At 32.3% G+C, this 17,881-nt stretch overlaps 3 protein-coding genes across 3 annotated transcripts in view; all 3 read left to right on the forward strand.

Moving 5' to 3' along the window:
• LOC122632249 (MOXD1 homolog 1) overlaps window positions 1–8,880 on the forward strand; it is a 15,794-nt gene extending 6,914 nt beyond the window's left edge. Inside the window, exons 2-10 of the mRNA XM_043818847.1 lie at window positions 5,440–5,592; window positions 5,781–5,954; window positions 6,030–6,116; window positions 6,741–6,930; window positions 7,019–7,284; window positions 7,376–7,794; window positions 7,887–8,086; window positions 8,200–8,330; window positions 8,461–8,880. Of these exons, the coding sequence (XP_043674782.1) occupies window positions 5,440–5,592; window positions 5,781–5,954; window positions 6,030–6,116; window positions 6,741–6,930; window positions 7,019–7,284; window positions 7,376–7,794; window positions 7,887–8,086; window positions 8,200–8,330; window positions 8,461–8,622 (1,782 nt within the window). The 3' untranslated portion in view covers window positions 8,623–8,880. The remainder of the gene's footprint in view (window positions 1–5,439; window positions 5,593–5,780; window positions 5,955–6,029; window positions 6,117–6,740; window positions 6,931–7,018; window positions 7,285–7,375; window positions 7,795–7,886; window positions 8,087–8,199; window positions 8,331–8,460) is intronic.
• Window positions 8,881–10,318: 1,438 nt separating this feature from the next.
• Window positions 10,319–12,665, forward strand: LOC122632340 (pre-mRNA-splicing factor CWC22 homolog). The gene is made up of 4 exons (XM_043819030.1): window positions 10,319–10,497; window positions 10,743–10,907; window positions 11,167–12,421; window positions 12,612–12,665. The coding sequence occupies exons 2-4, from the start codon at window positions 10,744–10,746 to the stop codon at window positions 12,663–12,665; spliced, it is 1,473 nt and encodes a 490-aa protein (XP_043674965.1). The 5' UTR covers window positions 10,319–10,497; window position 10,743.
• Window positions 12,533–14,914, forward strand: LOC122632257 (RNA-binding protein 25-like). The gene is made up of 2 exons (XM_043818861.1): window positions 12,533–14,547; window positions 14,647–14,914. Exons 1-2 carry the CDS (start codon window positions 12,845–12,847, stop codon window positions 14,684–14,686), a joined length of 1,743 nt encoding a protein of 580 aa, XP_043674796.1. The 5' UTR covers window positions 12,533–12,844; the 3' UTR covers window positions 14,687–14,914.
• Window positions 14,915–17,881: the final 2,967 nt, after the last annotated feature.

Here is a 17,881-nt window from a genome sequence, read left to right on the forward strand (position 1 = left end):
ATGTATGTATGTATGTATGTATGTATGTATGTATGTATGTATGTATATAATTTTTTAATTAGATAAATAAAATCTGATCGTTGTATCACGAATTATTAAATTTTATACTATTATTGCGATAATAAGATATACTATTAAAATAAAATTATTATTATTAATAGATTTATCGAGCACAGTTTTATCTTCACGCTAGTATATGATTAGTAAGATGATCGTAAAGATAGTTAAGTTTCGTTTATTTGATATTAATACACATAAACAGTATTTATCAATTAATATAAAAGAAAAATGATAACTTTGATATTATACATGATAGAGACATTAAAACGAAAAGAGAGGGAATATTTATCGAATCACGGGGAACTATAGTGAGAATAGGGGTGAGAGCACATGAACGAGAAAAGAGAGGAGGGAGGAAGGAGGAGGGAGGTTGGATAAGGGGTTTTATCAAGCACAGAAGGTTGAAGGAGGGAAACAACAAGCAGCCGCCGTAGCTAGCGCATACACGCTCCTTAGAGACGATTACGATCGTAATTTATTGCAATCGGGGAAAGGACGTTCCGCAAAGTGAATTTGAAATACGACTAATCCAAAGGGACGAACGACTGGAACGGACAATTGGATAGACGGACGGATGAACGCATCGTCGAATACGTAGAATTTCACAGAAACTCCCATTTGTTCTCCTCCATCGTTGATTCCATTCTTCGTCTTTTATCTTTTTATCCTTCTTTTTTCATTTATTTAATTTTATTATACATTCTCTCATTATCTTTTTACCGTTTCAATCTCATTCAAAAATTCTCATTTCTATTGAATTCCAATTTGAAAATAATAACGTGGATTAATGAGAGAACTTAAACGCAATTATTCTCGACAAGATTTATTTGACATGAGAATCATGTATAATTGATGCCGAGAAGGTGGGTGAGCGGTGTTCACTTTATTTTATAAATTCATCAATACGTAAGAGATTTACAATACTTAAGAGACTTTTTTTAAATCATATTAATTAGATAGTAATACGAAATTACTAATAAAAAATTATTGGAAACAGAGTAATGTTTTTTTTTTTTTTTTTTTTTTTTTATATATATAAACGATATAACAATAAAATTTCTAGTATATCTTTCTTTCGAAGAATAATATCGTGAATAATATCAAGACAAACAATCTCTGACCGTTAGAATAATTTCCATGATAATTGCGATCCTGATAGATAGAAAGATCATTATCATATGCAATAGTTCAATGTTCCTATGGAAAATAATCGTCTGAGATTTCCCGGATATACATTTGCTTTCTTTAACGTTGATCGGTCTCTTCGCGATCTTATTAACGATGGATAAAGATAACACGAACTAGGATTGGTCTATATAATCGATCGATTCGAGTTCCCCGTATTATCGATGTATAAACCTTGAGAAATTAAATGCGCTTTTATAAGTTTATAGCTCGAGGGAAGACACATCGAGACCGCTATAATCCAGGTTATATGATTTACGATTTCCACACGAAGAAACCGGTCCGCCCGGGCCAAATAAAATATCCTCATCGGTACGCCATTTGTCCGGAAGAACCTTGCACACATTTACGAGGATCGTATTCATGAGATCGTTTCTTACCAACAAATTCCCATTCCATTCTTTGAAGCTTCTCTCTATCTCTCTTTCTCTTTCTCAAATCCTACGTTTCTTTTCTCTCAGCAATAACCCTCATTCGTCTCAACGTATTGAAACATAATCGATAATTTTACAAGAATTTCTTCGTACTCTTATCAAATCAAATTTTTACGACACGTTACACATTGATGATCTAAGATGATTATACATTATTGAATTTGATCTCATCCCGTCGAAAAGTCATTCGTAGAATATTTACTTTCACGTAAATGTAATATATTATGTTTCGTTTCGTAATAAACACGACGGACAGGCTATTAAAATAATTATAGATCGTAAGATCGTCGGTTGTGATTGTTATTAACGCTTGGAAAGAAAATGAAATCGTCGGTAGCCTTCTGGGAATCACAGAATTCAGGGTCGCCTTAATAAGAAAATAAAAGTAAAGGATAAGAGAAAGAAAAAGGTACTGTATAAGAAAAGAAGAAGGGTATAAACTGTTCGTGGTTCGCACGAACTCGAGCTATTGTATCCCATTTTAGGGGTTTTATTGATCGAGCAAAGAAAGACACGAAAAGACTTCTTCGAGGAAAGATTTGTAACTGTTTGATCTAGTGTACGAGTTTGAAACTTTATCCGTCGCAAATTCGTGAAATCTATAATAATTTTATTGAGGACAATTTCTTTCTTTTTTTTTTCTTTTTTTTCTTGTTTTTTAGTATTGCAACGAATTAACGCCATTATCGCGTACGCCAAGAATACGGTATTAGCTTCATAATCTATTTCGTCGGTCTAACTTTGAAGTTGAAGATGAAAAACTTAGGCGAATTAACGCCTAAATGCCGCCAGTCGTTTTATTGCAGGGTACAAACTGGATTGGTCCCTAAGCTACCGGATCTAATCTTTTTCTTCTCTCCACTTCTTTTTCCTTCCTCTTACTCCTATTCATTTTGATTTATTTTGTATTCACAATGTTACATCAAATGCGAGTTTCCATGATTCGCACGGTCTCATTAAATCAAATACCTAATGTTTCACGTATATGTAGGTACGTTGTACGATAAAAATTATACATTCTTCATACCTGTAAATACATAGAATACCTTATGTATTCTATATAATATAGGTATAGTACCTCGTGGTAAGCTTTTCGATCGATAGGTATAAGTCGTGCAAAAAAGAGAACACTGGCCCTTGTTCAGCGAGATTCAAGGCGGTTCCCATGGGTCCAGATCCCGAAGAAAAAGAAGAAATTCCTCTCATGAGGCGCCACTGAGAGGACGATGCTTGCCAGGTGTTTTGAACGTAGTTCTCTCTCTCTCTCTCTCTCTCTCTCTCTCTCTCTCTCTCTCTCTCACGTCGAAGTACCTTCTTCTTCTTCTTCTTCTTCTTCTTCTTCTCCTCATCCTTTCGTCCTCCTTCTTCGGCTTACTTTTTCTTGCTCGTCTATACCTCTCTCTTTCTATCGTCGACTGCACAACGAAGGTACCGATCTTCTCTCTCTCTCTCTCTCTCTCTCTCTCTCTCTCTCTCTCTCTCTCTCTCTCTCTCTCTCTCTCTTTCTCTCTTTCTCTCTCTACTCTCGTCGTCGTCGTCGTCGTTTATCTCCCTCTATCTCGGAATCTCTTTTTCTCCGGCAGTGCCGCTTCTTTTTACCACCTGGCAGAACAGCAGCTGGTAACAGAGGGAGGTCCTTAGAGAGTGGAATAAAAAGCCTCCCCGTTGTCCTGCGGGAACTCCAGGGGCTTACTCGGTGAACGTTGACAAACTATAATCCGAATATGATTTATTTCGATATCGTTTTAATAACTTCGATAGTTAATGTTGTAACTACTGTACATACATACTGTTATATACTTATCGATCGATTAAAAATTGATAGAGATAACGATAGCAAAGAAATATTTATAGTAATGTTAAAATTCGTTATTCTTTATATTATTATCGAAAATATAATCGTATTGAGATATTTTGATCTTTTTTCTTTTTTCTTTCTTTTCCTTTTTTTTTTTTTTTTTTTTCTTTCTTTCTTATTAAAATTTCTTTAATCGATATTAATAATTACGGCGATATTATTGTAAATACTGATTATATATAAACGAAGAATATAAAATTTGATCGACACGATAAACTAAAGAGAATTTCTCACGTGCCGTTGTAGGCCTCGCAGTTTGCATACTTTTAACCTAATTGCTCGGTTATAAAACTAAAGTATCTCCTGGACTTGTTTTACGAATGTAGTGTCTACATACGTATTAAACTAATAATAATAATTTTATAGAAACGATTATGTCACGTTTCATTTTCTCGGTAAGTTTGCGATTATTATCGTTAAAAACACGTCACGCTTTAACGAGTAAAAAAGAAATTCTCTTTCATCTGTCCGTATTACAAAGCATAACTACTGCATACATTCAAGTAAAAGCTGTCAGAATTATGTAAAGTTTAAAGATAATAATTTATCTTTAAGAATGTGAAAACGTGACGGACATTAAAATTTGTCGTAATTGAATTGAATGATTCGTAGAAATGAAGAAATTTATTCGATGATACGAAGATATCGATTAATGTGTATGATCTTATCGCCGGAAGTATTCCAGACTTAATCATCAAACGCTTTTTTTCTTTCTTTCTCTTACTCTCCGCATTTTACTAATTACCCTCAAAGACGATGAGAATATCCGCGTTCTATGAGAATATCCTTGCATAACGCGTGAGAACGAACTTGAACTACGCGAAGTAATGAGATCGATCGCGATGAAAGATTCTTTTTGATTTATCGTGAGAGTTTTACGTTTTTATTTATATTCCTTTCGTCACTACCATCGTACATTAAATAATGAATAAATAGATATTATATAAACAAATTGATATATTTACAATTATATTTATAAATAGATACATTTATCATTCTAATATAATAATTAATTAAATATGATAAATCATTAAAAATGACTCATACCTTTGTTCTTTTTCTTTATCTTTATACTTAAAAATCGATCGTTTCTCTCATTCATAAAAAAGAAAAGAAAGAAAGAAAGAAAGAGAACAAGAATGAACTCACGAAGCGTTAAAAGGTGTTACGCTTTTGGGACACGATCAGAATAATATTTTTCAGCGTCTGTAATTTCGAATGCGTTGTCGTATGCAAATCGACGAACGTTCGCATATTCCATCGTTTTCCTCCGATGACTCTCGAGACCGTTTCCTTCTTGCACGTGCTCGTTAAAAACTACTGCCGTACTCGTTGGGCATGACGACGGTAAAGCAATTATTTGGATTCATTATGAACAGGAAGAGGATTTCCCTTCGGACCCTTCGCTATGGCTTCGTTTACTATGGCATCCTCCCTTCTTCTATTCTAACTCGCTATTTACGAATCCAACGGACCCAAACGCCTTGGGCCTCTTTTTCTGTGACTGTTATTATAACTTCTAATGATACCGAGTAAAATAGTAGATGATTATATACAAATTCATTGCCTATATTTTTATTCTCTATGTATGTTCGCTTCTCATAATAATTTCAATATTAAATCGCAAAGAGAAAAGGATACATATCATTTGAAAATTATCGATTATTTCCACGAACGTAAAAATTGTTATTAAAAGGTACATTGCAATCTATTTCTGATACGATCAAAAGAGAAAGTGCACGCTGAGTAAAGAGAGAAAGAAAAAAGAATGATGTGCCACAGAAACGTAAGAACACCTGGCACTCGAACGACATGATTTTGTACTTTTTGATCTAGTTTAATATCTTGTATCGCGAACAATGTTATTTGAAAATAAATCGATTTTTATATGTTCTCTTTAAGGATTCGCACGGTATCGAGGAATCGAACGCAGCACCGGTTACAGACACTTCTCAAGATGTTCATGTTCTCGAGGGTTTTCAAAATGAGACTCACACGAGCATAACTTTCATCAGAAATTGGCAGACTTGCGACCCGCAGGATCATCGACTTACGGTAAATATTAATACGTAAGAGAATTAAAAGAACATTTATTACAAATGTATGTAAATATTTATCAATGATAAAAATGTTCATTAAATATATATATATATGTATATACTAATGTAATTATTAATTTTGTCTATAATATAAAGAACGAAGTGACCCTATAGCAATAAATAAAATATTTTTATATTTTATAGGGCGATACCGTAAGAGTCTTATGGGCTTTGCATCAAAGCGATCCCGAATTAAATACAGCGGTTTGGCATGGTGACAAACGTGGTGGAAGAGCGTTACGACTCAGAACACCATCGCCTCATGCTCCACCTCAGGAAATGCAGGATATAAGACATTGGGACGTGAAATTGAATCAGGTTAAAATATAATGATACTAATTATCGATAAATATTCCTCAAATTTACGCTTATCTGGGTTTTTGAATATTACAGTTTACGGTATCTGATACGATGGATACCGTTTATTGGTGCAAAATCTTTAAGGCACCATCTTTAACTAAGAAGCATCATATGATCGGAGTAAGTAGATAATAAATATTGAAATTCCTTTTAATAAATAATTTCCAAGTATAATATATACATATATATATTATTATTATTATTATTATTATTATTATTATTATTATTATTACTATCTCGCAAGATTTTATATTTACGAGCATTTCTACGATAACGTCATTGACTGCGATCGAAATTCTTATCCAAAGAAACGAGTACCGTATTTTTTGCTGATTGTAAGTAAACTAACGTGTCAACGATCAAACCTGCAAAGGAATGCAAAGGTTGGGCTTCATTACGTATGTCTTTCACGAATCACGGTCATTCGTGTCGGACGTCCCATGAACGCTTTAGACATCGCTTAGAATAAAAAAAGATTCGATGATGTCACTGCGTTGTCCGAAATGCTCATTGACTTGCATCGATACCTTTTCGAAAAGAGAAAAATCCAATTCATTCTTTTTTATAAAACGTGTCATGATTTCTAATATAGAATTCAGAATAATTTCCTACCTTTTCTATATTTTTCTAACATTTTCGTTTCTTTATTCTTCTATATTCTTTATTATTCTATATATAAAAGAAAACATATATATATATATATATATAAGATATTAATTTATATTACATCTATACCGTTTTTAGTATACGCCTCTGGTGGAGAAAGCAAACGAGGACTTGGTACATCATGTGATAGTGTATGAGTGTGCTTCAACTTCACCGATTCTCGGTCAGCATGCTAGAATCGCTGGTGCACCTTGTTATAGTCCCACGATGCCACGTGAATGGGAATCCTGTTTGCAGCCTGTCTTAGCCTGGGCCCGTGGTAGCAGAGGTAAAAATTGATTTTCAAAATATCGTTTAAACGTAATAAAAAAATATCTAATGATGAAATAGATAAATAAAATTATGTATTATTTTAGGAGAATGGCTTCCAGATCATGTGGGAATTCCTATAGCCGAGCACCAAGAAGGTTCTTATTATATGTTGGAAGTACATTATAATAATCCTGGATTAAAAAAAGTAATAGATAGCAGCGGAGTTAGAATTCATTTAACTCCAAAACTTCGTGCTCAAGAGGCAGGAATTCTTGTTGCTGGTGTAGCAGTCAGTCCACTTCATTTGGTACCTCCGAGACAGAAGGAATATGCTACTGCTGGATATTGTACGCCACATTGCACGAATACCGTAAATATCAATAATATTATTGTAATAATATAATTACTTTCTATACGTTACGAATTTTATTAAATTTTTTTTTTTTTTTTTTGTAACGTAGATGTTTCCCGAAGATGGTGTAAACGTTGTGTCAGTGGTATTGCATTCTCATCTGGCTGGTCGACGTTTGAGTTTGAAACATATTCGTAAAGGAAAAGAACTTCCTCGAATAGTACAGGACAATCATTTTGATTTCGATTATCAACAATCGCATACTTTGGAGAAGGAAGTGAAAATTTTACCAGGTGACGAATTGGTCGCTGAATGCGTTTACAGAACGTTGGATAGGACAAGACCAACTCTAGGAGGATATGCAGCGTCGCAAGAAATGTGTTTAGCGTTCGTTGTACATTATCCAAGAACACCGTTGGCAGCTTGCTATAGTATGACACCTGTCAAAGATCTTTTCAAAACTCTTGCCGTATATAGCTTCAAAGGTGTCACTATGGATCATTTGGAGAAACTTTTCCTAACTACCGGGTAAAGTAATATTTTCAATTAAATGAAATGTTATTTTATCGTATTCTATTTCTTTAATTATAATAACTAACTTTATTACATTCTATTCATAGAGCCGATCCAGTGAGTCTACCTTCTACGGCTAGACAACAACTTCCTGTTTATCCTGCGACGAGACCTAGCGAACAAATCGACGAGGATATTATCAGAGAAGCAGAGTCCGCATTGAAAGCAATGAGAGATTATTCGGAGGAACGTGAAAATGATAATGTCTTTGCCCGACTTATCATCGAAGAACCTGAAGAATTTCGAGGTAAATGAATATTTTTATTAATACGTATTATACATTAAATACGTATTATGTTAACATTTACGATCTCACGAGAGAATCGATTCGTTAATATTGTTTCTATTTTGATTTATTAGGTCGAACTTTAGCAGAACATATACTCGCTTTACCCTGGACCGAAGAACTTCTTGCTAGATCGATCGAAAAAAGTCTTTATCATGGTAGACACATGACATTTTGTAGGAAAAGAGACGACAAATTGGCACTGGTAAGAACATTCGAAAATTTTAGATTTAGATTTTTAATAAAGATAATCGTACGTCCTTGAATTTCTTCTTTTCTTTTCTTGTTTTGTTTGTTTTTTTAATTTTTTAATTTAACTTAACTTTTTCTTTCAGCCGGCAAATATTCAAACGTTCCCGAATTTCACGGCGTTACCGGAACAAAACGAAACTGTCTGCAGCGAGCTCAGAATTTCTTCATCCGATTCATCCAATATCAGTTTGAATTTCTTCATCACGTTGATTACGGTTATAAGTATTAGAACATTCGTTTTCTAAGGACATTGAAAAAAATTTATTATCGTACGAATTTGTATATCGGCGAAGATTTATTATTTATTGAACGAATCTACGTGATAACCGATCTCTCGTTATTCTCGACTGTTCGAAACAGATCGACAATTTTCGGATATTACGCTGGTTACGATTACGAATCTCTTCTCGTTCATCTCGTCCTCCTTCGAGAGAGAGAGAGAGAGAGAGAAATAAAAATAGAAAGAGAGAGAGACAGAAATAGAAATAGAAAGAGAAAGAGAGAGAGACAGAAATAGAAATAGAAATAGAAATAGAGAGAAAGAGAGAAATAGAAATAAAGAGAGAGAGAGAGAGAGAGAAATAGAGAGTTAGATAGATAGATAGAGAGAGAGAGAGAAATAGAAATAGAAGAGAAAAATGACAAAATTTTATAAAAATTTTTAGTCGTCCAGCGTGCAAGTATGTATGGAAATATAAGATATAATATAATATAAAACAATGTAAATACACGATTTAATGTATTTATGATAATTCGTACGCAGTACACTCCTATTTTATATTTTAATGCGTGTTTTGTATAAAAAGATAATAAATACGAATAAAAAAAAAAAAAAGATAAGTTGAATGTACTTTATTAATCCATCCATACTCATATAATTGTGCAATTAATAATTTGTCATTATGACAATGGTAAAAATAGAAAAATAATAATTCGTTTACCATTCTGCGTACAACAATAATTAACATTTTTAATAGAGTGTCAGCATATTTGGGTGACACAAAAATATATATGTAATGTACAAGTTTTTATATATAATTTATTCGTAAAAAACAAAATTATATAATGTCACAGTCACTTTTTATAATACTCCTTGAAACAATTTAAAGAAAGTAATGACGTTTTTAGAACGGATGGAATAACAAATTACAGTTTTATTTAAATATCTTTTAGCTTCATTTCAATCTTTCTAGAGTTTGCTCACTTTTCTTATAACAAATAATACATATTCGTCTTGTATATGTTTTACTCCAGTACATGTAATCATAGCAACTATTTTAAAGACATAATAATCCCGTAATTAAAAATTTCTTAAATCTTATTGATTTTAATTGTTTTAATTAGTATTCGACTATTAAACGATATATAGATTTAATGAAACACTTATAATTAACAAAACATATTAAATTTGTACTAGACGTTCAACATGATAAAAGAAATAAAATTATATTACAAATTAAAATATTCCAAATATTATAATATTAAAAAGGTATGATAATCAAAGCATACACTGTAGAAACGTAGATTTTTTAACTCAAAATAAAATGGAAGCTGGCTTTGTTCTATCTCCTGCTGGTAGTCGATTAAATCAGATAAAAAAAGAAAAGAAAAAATGAATAATAATAATAATAATAATAATAATAACAACAAGAACAATAATCCATGTTCACGATGATAGATTCTTTAAAAAAAAAAAAAAAAAAAAAAAAGAGAAGAAAGAGTATTAAAAGGACAGTTTGACGTAAAAGCACCCACGCACAGAGAAATTTCATCGAGTTTGGAATATCGACAGAACGTAGATAACGGTTAGTAATTTTCTACCTGGTTAACCAATACCGTATGAGTTTCTCAATCTTTCCGTTCGTAACATTAGCCACCCTCGCAACTATTCGCACCCTGTTGCACGAGGTCCCATGTGGCCTGAGCTGATAAGCACGAAATTGTGTTTTCATCGAATTTACAGAGCGTATCTGCCTGTATAAAAGGAGAACCCTCGGGACTAGCAGCATCAGCAGCTCTCCAGAGCTCAGAGGAAGAACATCTTCCGAGTTTCAACATTTTCTTCTCCAAAGAGACGAAAACGAAGATCTTAGACATCATCAAATTTCTAATCAGTACAGGTAAATAAAAACTTCTTTATTATCTCGAATATTTTTCTCGAATATTTTATCTCGAAGACACTTTGTAATCTTCATATGGACATAAAATTTTATGAAAAATTTATTAAAAAAAAAAAAAAAAGATTAAAGTAAAATCTGTCTTATCTTTTGTTTTAATACACTGTGTGATGAGTGTTATGAATATTATATTCATCTTTAAGTCAAATATTTAAGTATTTATAAAAACTAATATCATTTTAACGTAGAATGAGGCGTACAAGGCACGTGGTCTTACCCGTGCGGTCCTGGCAGTACATCGGCTTACTGCTAGTATCACTGGCATGCGTGACTTTCGGTTTGGTAGCTAGAGATAGAGAAGGACAAGCAGGAAGTCTGACTGGTCCTGAACTCCTTCATCGTGCTCCTCATAAGTATATTTCCTTTCATTATTATAATATTATATTTAAAAAATTCGATAATTCATCTTTCATATTTTCATTTAATTTATATACGTACATACATACATACATATATATATATATATATATGTGTGTGTGTGTGTGTGTGTGTGTGATAAAAATATTTAATAATTCTATTTTTTTGTTTATTCTAAAAAATAAAAAAGAAAAATACAAATAAGTTCTTTTATATTTCTATGCATTTAATTTCAAAATATCATCGATTTTCCAGCGTGGACGTTTGCCCGAATTTGAATCCATTGGCAACATCTTCGATCTGTCTTGGTCTTTCGGAAAAACAAAATCTCGCTTTGAAAAATAATGAAAGGAAAGAAATCGGTTCCGATATCGTTCGAGTCGAGCGTAAAAAATCGACCGAATCGTGTATCAATAGGAACACACTTTTAGAAAGAAGGCATAGAACGATGAACGAACGTTCTTTCTATCCAACAAAGAGACTGTCACGTTCTTTGGAACGAGTCGATTCAAGGATTGAAAACGTTCGATTGTTTTATCGTTATTCGCCAAATTCGGAAATGACTCGAGATGTAACGGATCGTAGGAGAAAACTATCAAGAAGATCGTCCAATGATAGATCTCGGTCTATGGAACGTCGCGAGGAACATGGAATCAAACGAACAGACGGACAAAGAACTCTTGATAATCGTGAATTGAAAGAACGAAGAGAACGATTCGAAATAGACACACGTAGAAAGTTCGATTCTCGAGTTATCGAAAAAAGAGAAATCAGAGGACATCAAAACATTGAAAGTCGAACGATCAGGGAGAATGAAAGAAGTATTCGAGAAAGGACTCAAGATCGTAGATCGAACTCTGTAGAAAGACAAGAATTCAGAAGGGAAAATATGGAACGGCGTTTGATAAAAGAACGATATGCTAACGATCGTAGAAATTCTCGAATCGATAGTTTGGACCGTCGATCGAATGTAGATGCAGAACGTAGGAATTCTCGAATCAATACTTTAAATCGCGAACGTCGACTGAGCGTAAATGAAGAACGTAGAAATTCTCGAGCAAATACTTTAAATCGCGAACGTCGATCGGATGTAAGCGCAGAACGTAGAAATTCTCGACTTGATATTCTTAATAGACAACGTGGATCAAGCCTAATCACCGAACGTAGAAATTCTCGACTTGATACTTTTAATCGCGAACGTCGATCAAATATGGACGCAGAACGTAGAAATTCTCGATCCGATACTTTAAATCGCGAACGTCGATTGGATGTAAACGCAGAACGTAGAAATTCGAGACTTAGTACTGTTAATAACGAACGTGGATCGAACTTAAGCGTAGAACGTAGAAATTCCCGACTTGATACTTTTAATCGCGAACGTCGATCGGATGTAAATGCAGAACGTAGAAATTCTCGACTTGATACTGTTAACAGCCAACGTGAATCAAATATAAACGCAGAACGTAGAAATTCTCGAGTCGATACTTTAAATCGCGAACGTCGATTGGGTGTAAGTGCAGAACGTAGAATTTCTCGAGTTGATACTGTTAATAAGCAACGTAGATCGAGCCTAAACACCGAACGTAGAAATTCCCGACTTAATGCTTTTATTCGCGAACGTCGATCAAACGTAGACGCAGAACGTAGAAATTCTCGAGTTGATACTTTAAATCGCGAACGTCGATTGGATGTAAACGCAGAACGTAGAAATTCTCGACTTGATACTGTTAATAGACAACGTGAATCAAGCCTAATCACCGAACGTAGAAATTCTCGACTCGAAATTTTTAATCGTGAACGTCGATCAAGCATAAACGCAGAACGCAAAAATTCCAGACTCGATATTTCTAATCGCGAACGTCAATCAAATGTAGACACAGAACGTAGAAATAGCCGACTTGACACTCTTAATCACGAACGTCGATCGTTAAGTATGACCGACCGAACACGAACTCGAAAGATCCAGGAAAATCGATACGATCGAGAATCAATTCTTTCGAACTCGTTAAAAATTAGAAAATCTACCTCTCGCGATAATACACCAGCCGATCGAAAAAATTTCCGATCTGAAATTAGAAACATAAGATTTAATTCGTTGGAACGGCAACAATCTGGTAACAGACTCGAGAATTCACGATTTGAACGAAGAATGATCGATAACGAAGATCGCAAACTCCACGATCGTCGCACTCGTTCGGTCGATCGACGAAATACGAACACATTAAATCGCAATAACAGACATCTCGATTTAGAACGTAGAATATCAATTGATCGTGCATCCGAATATATAGATCGTCGTGATAATAGACGCGAACTTGTTAACCGTTTATCACGATCTCCGTTCTCTGATAGAAATTCTCGAAGAGAAATCGATCGAACTAGAGTCGATAGATCGTCGGAATCTAGAGATAACAACGAACAACGCAATATTCTATTGAACCGCCGAATTATGGAAACACCGAAACTAAATCGTCGCGAAGTTAACACTCTGAGACGTAGTTCGATTCGATCTTCAAATATTGAAAATCTTCGAAATTCTCTTCGTTACTCTTTCGATCGATCCTTAGATCGTACGAATAGAATCGAACGTTTCTCGAACAAACGATCGAACGAAAAATTGACCGAACGTAGATCAACCCTAGGAGAAATCGCCGATGAGATTTCATTTGTGGAACGAAGACGAACGCAATACGGACAACGTCGCATTTCAAGAACATTAACACCCGAAATTTCGAATCGTAGATCATTTGTTGCACGAGAATATCAAGTTTCCAATCAAGGAAAAAGATTAAGCCGCTCGTTCGATAATTTAAATCGATTGAATTCCAACGAAAGACGCGAATCTGTCGAAAGTAGGCGCTTCGGAACGGACAACGATCGTAGATCATCTGTTTTATCGACCGACCGACGAGACACTCGACGACAACGAGAAAATCTTGCACGAACTTCCGTTTTACTTCGTACGACTAATCTCCAAGAACGACGACGTTTCAATACAAGGATTCAAGAACGATATAATAGAAAAATCGAAAGGACGATCGACGAAAGACGTAAATCCAATGATCCTAGCTTGGCCGATAAAATAGAACGTTCTATGGAATTACGATCCCGTGATCAACGTAGAAATGTTCGATCGAATTTGATAGTAACGCGACATAACGATTCACAAATACGATACATCGATCAACTTAACCGAGAAGAAAATGTCGATTTTGATATAGGCTTTAAATTGATCGAACGATCTCGAAACAACGTTAACAAGAGATCTTCGTATCGAAGATCAGTCGATCTTAGACAATCTAATTCTCTTCGTGAAAAAACCAGGACCTCTGAAACGTCTACTTATCATCGAAATACGATTTTCGTTCCTATGATCGATCGTGATCGATTAGATTTAATAAGAGAAGGAGCGAAGACCAGACGATTATTTGATACAAATCGCCGAACTCTGATAATGTCTCAAGAATTCAGAAATAACGAATATGGAAGGAAAACTAGAATGATAGCGAGCTTACTAAAAACGAACGTCTTCTCGAACTATGATTCCTCTTTCGAAATTATACGACAAACTTTCATAATCATCATTTGTATCTTATATGGATCATCGATGTCTAAAAATAATAAACTTTTTACAGGGTAAGTCAAGTTAAATAAGTTATTTCATAAATGCTATTAATCTACTAATCGTATTAATATCTATATGCAATATTTCAATGTTTCTTCATTATTTTACAGTAATCTAATGGAAAGTATTCGCAAATTTGCATTATGGTAAAGACTTTACGTCGATACTTTGCTACTTCTAACATGCTACTTCTATGAACCTGCTCGTCGTTGCTGTAATATATCTACATATTATTTATATGTTATCTATATATATTAGAGTATATCTGCAAATATTCGTCTATGCAGTTAATGTAGAACACAAAGAAATAACAAAGTAATATATATATATATATATATAAAGTATATTTTTTGTGCGAATAAATTGTTCAAACGAAAATGATATCTGTTTCATTCCTATACCTTAATTTTATATCCTATACATTAGTATTTATACTATTAAATGACATTATTTTACACATATTTATAAATTTATTCATATAAAACAGAGAATGTGTAGAGTTTGGCCAAACAGTCTAGGAACGAATGAAATCATCTTTCTATACAATTATTAAAAATATTTCATTTTTTATATTACAAGATCATATAGAAATCGTAATAACGTTTGATATACTGGTGCCGCGTAAATATGGCTTCTCTACAAGATACATCTAAATACGTATTCTAATCTTTTTTCTTTTTTAAGAATAGCTTCTATTTTCTCGTGAGTATTTTCATTGTCATCGTTAGTTTCCAAATCTTGTAAACATCTACAATTTATTTGATTATACCGGCCAACTGAAAAGGAAAATAATAAATTATTTTTTTTAATAAACTGCATTTAGAAGTGAAAAATCACAGACTTACTCTCCTTTCTTAATTCTTTGATCTTAAAATTCCAGTACTGTAATACTGTAAAACTAAGATATTGTGAGTCATAAATTTTCTTTTATAATAATAGATTGAATAAAAGTTATAATAATAGTTTGAAGTTTACTACTGGTTACTTTAGATTTTTTTGAAGAAGAAAATATTGTCTGCAAACGTCCCAAAGTTTGCATATGTTTCAAAATAGATTTCTTTGAAAAAACGCTCGGTTGAGCATGTAGTAACACGACGTACAACAATAGAAAAGATAAAGCTTAGCTTTTTCTGAAATGTATAAGAGAAGAATTATATCCGGATGGATAGAAAAGTAGAACACGTATATATGTATAAAGAGTATTCCGTTTATAAAGATGTAAAGCCGAACTTCTTACGAAATAAATTTTTTTACTTGGATCGGTGATTGAAGAACCACAAAAAGAGATAAAAAGAATTCCTTACAGTATGCAACCTAACATCTAACAACCAGCGATACTCTTTAATTATTTAAAAATTTATATTATAATTTATAATATGTTTTAATAATAATAATGACTTCATATGGTATGTCGTTGAACATTTTTCTCATCAAATGTTCATCGAACTATGAAAAGAATGTAATTCCATCTAAAGGTATTAATTTGACTTTAAAATATCCTCCACCATTTAATCTACAAAAAAAATAATTGATACGATATGATGTATCTCTTTATATTAAAGAAATTTGTAAAAGAACTTCTTTGATATAGTTTTTTTATAAAATATACCAATTTTCCGAGATAAACGGTACATCGAAAAATGTTGAATTAAGATTTATATTCATTATAATATTTGTTCCTAATTTTCTATATATTTATATTGTTTATTTTTATGATTCATGTATTAAATATTGTTTTGAAACATAATGATATTCTCATATTATCACCCTCTGGACTCTTTTATTTCTATTATATAATCTCTATGTACAATCCCGTATCGATTATTATTTTCATACTTTGCATATTAAAGATTTTACAAGAAATAATTAAAACCAAAAAATGTGGAAATATATAACTAATACATATAGATCATTGAACTCGTAAATTGTTGATTGTAAAAATCGATGTATATTAATTTAAGATTCAATGGAATATTCATTCAAAACTGATTAAACAAATAAATGTTTCTACATGAATTACTATACAGTGTTAAAAGAAGTCTATCGTTCATCCAATTATATTTTATAAGTAGTACTCTAGCAAATTTAGAAATTTTATTATTAAGCTAACATATAATGTGAAATATAATTAATATGAACATTACAAGTATTAAATAACACGTTATTATTTTATCACATATTTTTTATCATGAGTAATGTGTTCGTTCAAGTATTTGGATTATAAAAATTGTTGCTAATATCAAACAAATATTTCGAACGAACACTAAGTATGAAGGCAATCGCTAGAAAAGTATTTTATTATTTATGATTCACAAAGCAATAATACGATATATATATATATATATATATATATATATATATATATATACGTATTGTAAATAAAAATAATAGAATCTACACAGATATAAATTTGATAAAGTTTATCCAAAATAAAACACAATTAAAATCGTTTTGATTTGTCCTAAAATTCAACAATATGTACGTTCTAGCCATAAATTAAAACATTGTACAAGTCATGGATTATTATTTTTGATTTAATTACGTATATATAAAATTGTTTAATATAACGTATTCTATAAATGTTTCCTATCAACTACTCGAAACTACAATTTTGTGCTAAGTCTTTCCATTATTTTATTTGTTCATATCAAATCACATTTGAAAAAAAGAAGATATTTTTCTCAACAGTCGTGTCTTCTTTTTTTCTTCTTCTTCTTCTTCTTCTTCTTCTTCTTCAAAAAAGAAAAAGAACATACTGGACATTGCTTTTTCATATATTTTCGAAATTATCGTTACACTCTTATATCTAAAGAAATTTGAAGACAATGTTATCTAATCTAGAAATAGATCAGATATACTTTATAAAACAATGTTATACACAATATGTAACATGATTTTCATTCTTTTCATCTCTCGAATATTTAAATATACAATTTCTCGTATTGAAAAAGTGATATCTATACGAATCATAAATTAAAAAAAAAAAAAAGAAAAAAGAAAAAAAAAAGTAGAAAAAACCGATACATCCAACTATTTGAAAAAATATTACGAAGGATAGTTTGATAGTAAATGTATTAAGAATAATATTTGTCATATAGAACTATTAAACTGGCTCAAGTAGATATGTACAAACTTGAAAAACCATTTAAGTTCGTTCTACTATCAATTTTTAGTTTCAGCTATACGAATAATAATATAATTGAATAACGTAGTAGCGAAACTTCGTGATGTAGCACATTAATCATGGAATATATCAACAGGTTCTTTTTTAATAAAAACAAGCAGCGATTACACGAGACAGAAATTTTGCAATTTTTTTTTTCTGTCTTTTTTGTTTTCTATTTT

Source organism: Vespula pensylvanica, chromosome 10 (assembly GCF_014466175.1).
Source record: "Vespula pensylvanica isolate Volc-1 chromosome 10, ASM1446617v1, whole genome shotgun sequence".
NCBI lineage: Eukaryota > Metazoa > Arthropoda > Insecta > Hymenoptera > Vespidae > Vespula > Vespula pensylvanica.

Bases quoted from the DNA above. Each gene is read 5' to 3' on its own strand.
- LOC122632257 (XM_043818861.1), top strand. From the start codon at position 12,845: ATGACCGACCGAACACGAACTCGAAAGATCCAGGAAAATCGATACGAT. The intron at 14,548-14,646 runs GTAAGTCAAGTT...ATTATTTTACAG, and splicing joins AATAATAAACTTTTTACAGG to TAATCTAATGGAAAGTATTC.
- LOC122632340 (XM_043819030.1), top strand. From the start codon at position 10,744: ATGAGGCGTACAAGGCACGTGGTCTTACCCGTGCGGTCCTGGCAGTAC. The intron at 10,908-11,166 runs GTATATTTCCTT...TCGATTTTCCAG, and splicing joins CTTCATCGTGCTCCTCATAA to CGTGGACGTTTGCCCGAATT. The intron at 12,422-12,611 runs GTAAGTGCAGAA...ATGTAAACGCAG, and splicing joins ATCGCGAACGTCGATTGGGT to AACGTAGAAATTCTCGACTT.